The sequence below is a fragment of the Protobothrops mucrosquamatus genome, unplaced genomic scaffold, assembly GCF_001527695.2.
Source record: "Protobothrops mucrosquamatus isolate PMUCROS unplaced genomic scaffold, P.Mucros_1.0 scaffold4750, whole genome shotgun sequence".
In the NCBI taxonomy this organism is placed as follows: domain Eukaryota; kingdom Metazoa; phylum Chordata; class Lepidosauria; order Squamata; family Viperidae; genus Protobothrops; species Protobothrops mucrosquamatus.
Genome location: NW_015390642.1, coordinates 17,610 through 21,242, shown reverse-complemented (window position 1 = coordinate 21,242; position 3,633 = coordinate 17,610). Strand labels below are relative to the sequence as shown.

Genomic DNA, 3,633 nt, shown 5'->3' with positions numbered 1-3,633 from the left:
GGGCATGGATGGAGTGGGGGTGGCCTACTGGGTGGGCATGGCCAGCTCTACATCGTTCGTGGGGGCCTGGGCAGGAGTGGGACAGATCTGAGGGTCTCCGGCAGAAGGGGGTGGGACCGGGGCAAGCGCCAAGGCATGGTCCATTTCTTCATTCCTCACAAAGGGTGACACCTCCCCAGCATGCACCCAGGGTATGGGGCCGACGCAGAAGGGGCTGGTTCCTCGCTGTTTATAGACAGCCTTGTGGAGCTAAGACTGAATGCGTTTCAGCATAGATGGCCACCACAAAATTGTACATTGGCTCCCGGCTGGCCTGGGCCAGGGCCAAGGCAGAGGGGGCCGTTCCCTCACTGTTTCCAGGATGGCTTCGTGGGCCACAATAAACCACTTTGTGGGCCACATCCGGCCCCCGAGCCTTGTGTTTGACATGTCTGCTCTAGAATTTTCTTAATTAGTACTTCAGTTGATAAGTTTTCATTTTTTCAATGTTGGGCAAATACCATTCTTGCTGCCGTTAATATGTGCAGTATTAGATATATACAATCTTTCTCATAATTAGCTCCTATTATTCCTAACAAAAATAATTCTATTTTGAAGTCTATTTGTTTTTGGGTTATTTTCTCCAACCATAAATGTATTTTAACCCAAAATCTTTTTGCTTTGGGGCATGTCCACCAGATATGATAATAAGTACCTGGTCTCTATTTACATTTCCAACAGTTGTTCGATGTATTTTTAAACATTTTTGCTAATCTCACTGGTGTCATATGCCATCTGTAAAACATTTTATATACATTTTGTTTATATGGCCCTGCTTTAGTTAATTTAATATTTCTTTCCCATAACTTTTGTCAATCTTCTAATTCTATATTATATTCAAAATTCTTTGCCCATTTTATCATTGTTTCTTTTACTTGTTCTTCCTCCATCTTAAGTTTAACAGAAATCTATTAGAGTTTCTTAATCAACTTTTCATCTGTTTTTAACAGCATATGATCAAAGTCTGTCTGTTCTTTATAAAATTCCGTTGTTTAACATCTTTTTCATATCTTGTTTGAATTTGCAGATATGGCCACCATGCTAAATCAATACCTTGTTCTTGTAACTCTTGTCTGTTTTTCAGTTTTCCTTCATTGTCCAAAATATCTTTCTAACTCACAACTTTATCTTAGTTAATTAAATTTGGGTAAGCAAAAACTTCCATTGTTGAAAGCCATTCGGGTATCTTAATGTAATTTTTTTCTTTTATTTTTTCCCATTCTGAAAGAAGTGCATTCCTTATAAAATGGTTTTGAAAGTATCTATGTATTTTATTCTTTCCATACCACAGAAAGGCATGCCAATTGATTTGCAGGTCATGCCCCTCTAGGTACAATAGTCTTTTATCTTTAAATATTATCCATTCTTTAAGCCATGTTAAAATGGTTGCTTGGTAATATAGCCTCCAGTTCGGCAGTCCAAGTCCTCCACTGTCTTTTACTTCTTGTAGCATTTTCACTTTTGATTCTAGCTTTTTTTCCTTACCAGATAAATTTCAATATTATTGTATTCAGTTCATCAAAAAAGGCTTTTCCCAGCCTTACAGGGATCGTTTGAAATAAAAAGAGTATTTTTGGTAAGATATTCATTTTCACTGTTGCTATTCTCCCCAACATTGAAAGTTGGAGGTTCTTTCACTTTTCCAAATCCAATTTTATTTGTTTTAGCAGTCTTACATAATTATCTTCTTTTACTGTTACACATCTTGCTGTTAAATAAATTCCCAAGTACTTGATTTTTTTAATTATTTGAAGATTTGTTTTTTTTTTGTTAGTTGATTTTTTTTGTTTTTTTGTTAAATTCTTTGTTAGCACTTTGGTCTTTTCTCTGTTTATCGTCAACCCTGCCACTTCTCCAAAATGTTATTCTGACGGTCAGGAAATTTCTCCTTATCTCTAGGCTGGTTTTCTCCTTGATTAGCTTCCATCCATCGTTTCTTGTCCTGCCTTCCGATGCTTTGTAGAATAGGTTGACACACACACCTCCTCCTTGTGGTAGCCCCTCCAATATTGGAACAGTGCTATCATCTCAGATATTTTTTCTTTCTACTTAATGCAGTGGTTCTCAATCTTTTTAATGTCGTGACCCCAACCGGTCGTAAGTCGAGGACTTTCCCTGCCCGGAAGCGCCGCGCATGCGTGGTTCCGCCCCCTGCACTGGCCGAGGCGTAGCTGGCAAGCGGCAGAGACGGAGCAGGCTAACCACCAGCTGGCCCAGCCCAAGGGAGGTAAGGCATCCGCCGGAAAATGGGGAAAAAAATGGCGGACAAACAAAATGGCGGACAGCCTTGCTTGGCGACCCCTGTGAAATGGTCGATCGACCCCAAATGGGGTCCCGACCCACAGGTTGAGAACCACTGACTTAATGTAAAAGAATAGGGATGAGTAGTCTTTGTTTTTATGCTCATGTTTAGTTTGCTGTTCCTTGACAAAGCTGGGTAGAAGAAGCTCTAAAAACCAAAATTTTCCTTGCTTTTCCTTGAAGGGGCTGTGTTGTGGCAGCCCATTGTTGATGGGATGTTTTACAAAGGACAGGTTTTATGGAAGTTTTGAGGCTGGTCTTGTTATCAGGTATCACGACAAGCTGATGGCCAGAAGTCTGACTTACATAATTCGAAATGTTTTTCCAAATGCCTTTCTTCCCCAGGTGGCACTTCTAAAGCTATGTTTTTGTGATTCTCAGTCTTCCTCAAAAGGAAATGCTATTCTCATTTTCTTTTTTTTTTCCACCAGCAGGGAAACAACTCTGAGCAAAGATTCACCTGCAAGTCACCTTTCAAGAGATAGTAGAAAATCAGCACAAGGCAGCAGCCGCCAGAACTCATGGAAGGCGGGAAACTCTTGGATCCCCCGTCAGACACAAGCAGCACTCTGAAAAACCATGAAAGAACCCATGAATGCTCAGAGTGTGGGAAATCCTTTGCTCGCCGGTCCCTCCTTCTGAACCACAGGAAGGTCCACATGGGAAGCGGATCCAGTGAAGGATTGGAGGGTGAGAAATTCTTCTCTGGAAAAGACGCCAAAGATCTCAGAAGCCCCCCCAAATTAAAACCCTATAAATGTGAGGAATGTGACTTATGCTTTGGTCAAAAGTCAAGTCTTCTTACACATCAGAAAATCCACACTGGAGAGAAACCTTATCAGTGTCTGGAATGTGGGAAAATTTTCCGTCAAAAAACCCATCTCAGAAACCACGAGAGGCTTCACACAGGGGAGAAACCTTACAAGTGTTGGGAATGTGGGAAGAGCTTTTCTCAGAACGCCAGTCTTTGGGTCCATGAGAAGGTTCATGCAGGAATAAAATCTTACAAATGCTTTGAGTGTGGAAAATCTTTCACCCTGAGTTCATCTCTTCGGAGTCATGAGAAAACACACAGAGGAGAGAAAAATGAAAAGTGCCTTGAATGTGGGAAGTGTTTTACCTGGAAATCAAGCCTGGTGCAACATCAGAGACTTCACACCGGAGAGAGACCCTATGAATGTCTGGCATGTGAGAAACGATTTATGTTTTCTTATGAACTTCAGAGACACCAGAAATGGCACAAAAGAGAGCTATCCTCTAAATGTGGGGAAAGTTTTATTTCGCCAGGAGAGC

At 41.2% G+C, this 3,633-nt stretch overlaps 1 protein-coding gene across 1 annotated transcript in view; it reads left to right on the top strand.

Moving 5' to 3' along the window:
• LOC107299276 (zinc finger protein 850-like) overlaps nucleotides 1-3,633 on the top strand; it is a 9,086-nt gene that overhangs the window by 4,595 nt on the left and 858 nt on the right. The window contains exons 3-4 of the mRNA XM_029286730.1: nucleotides 2,896-3,030; nucleotides 3,334-3,577. Coding sequence (XP_029142563.1) covers nucleotides 2,896-3,030; nucleotides 3,334-3,577 — 379 coding nt within the window. The remainder of the gene's footprint in view (nucleotides 1-2,895; nucleotides 3,031-3,333; nucleotides 3,578-3,633) is intronic.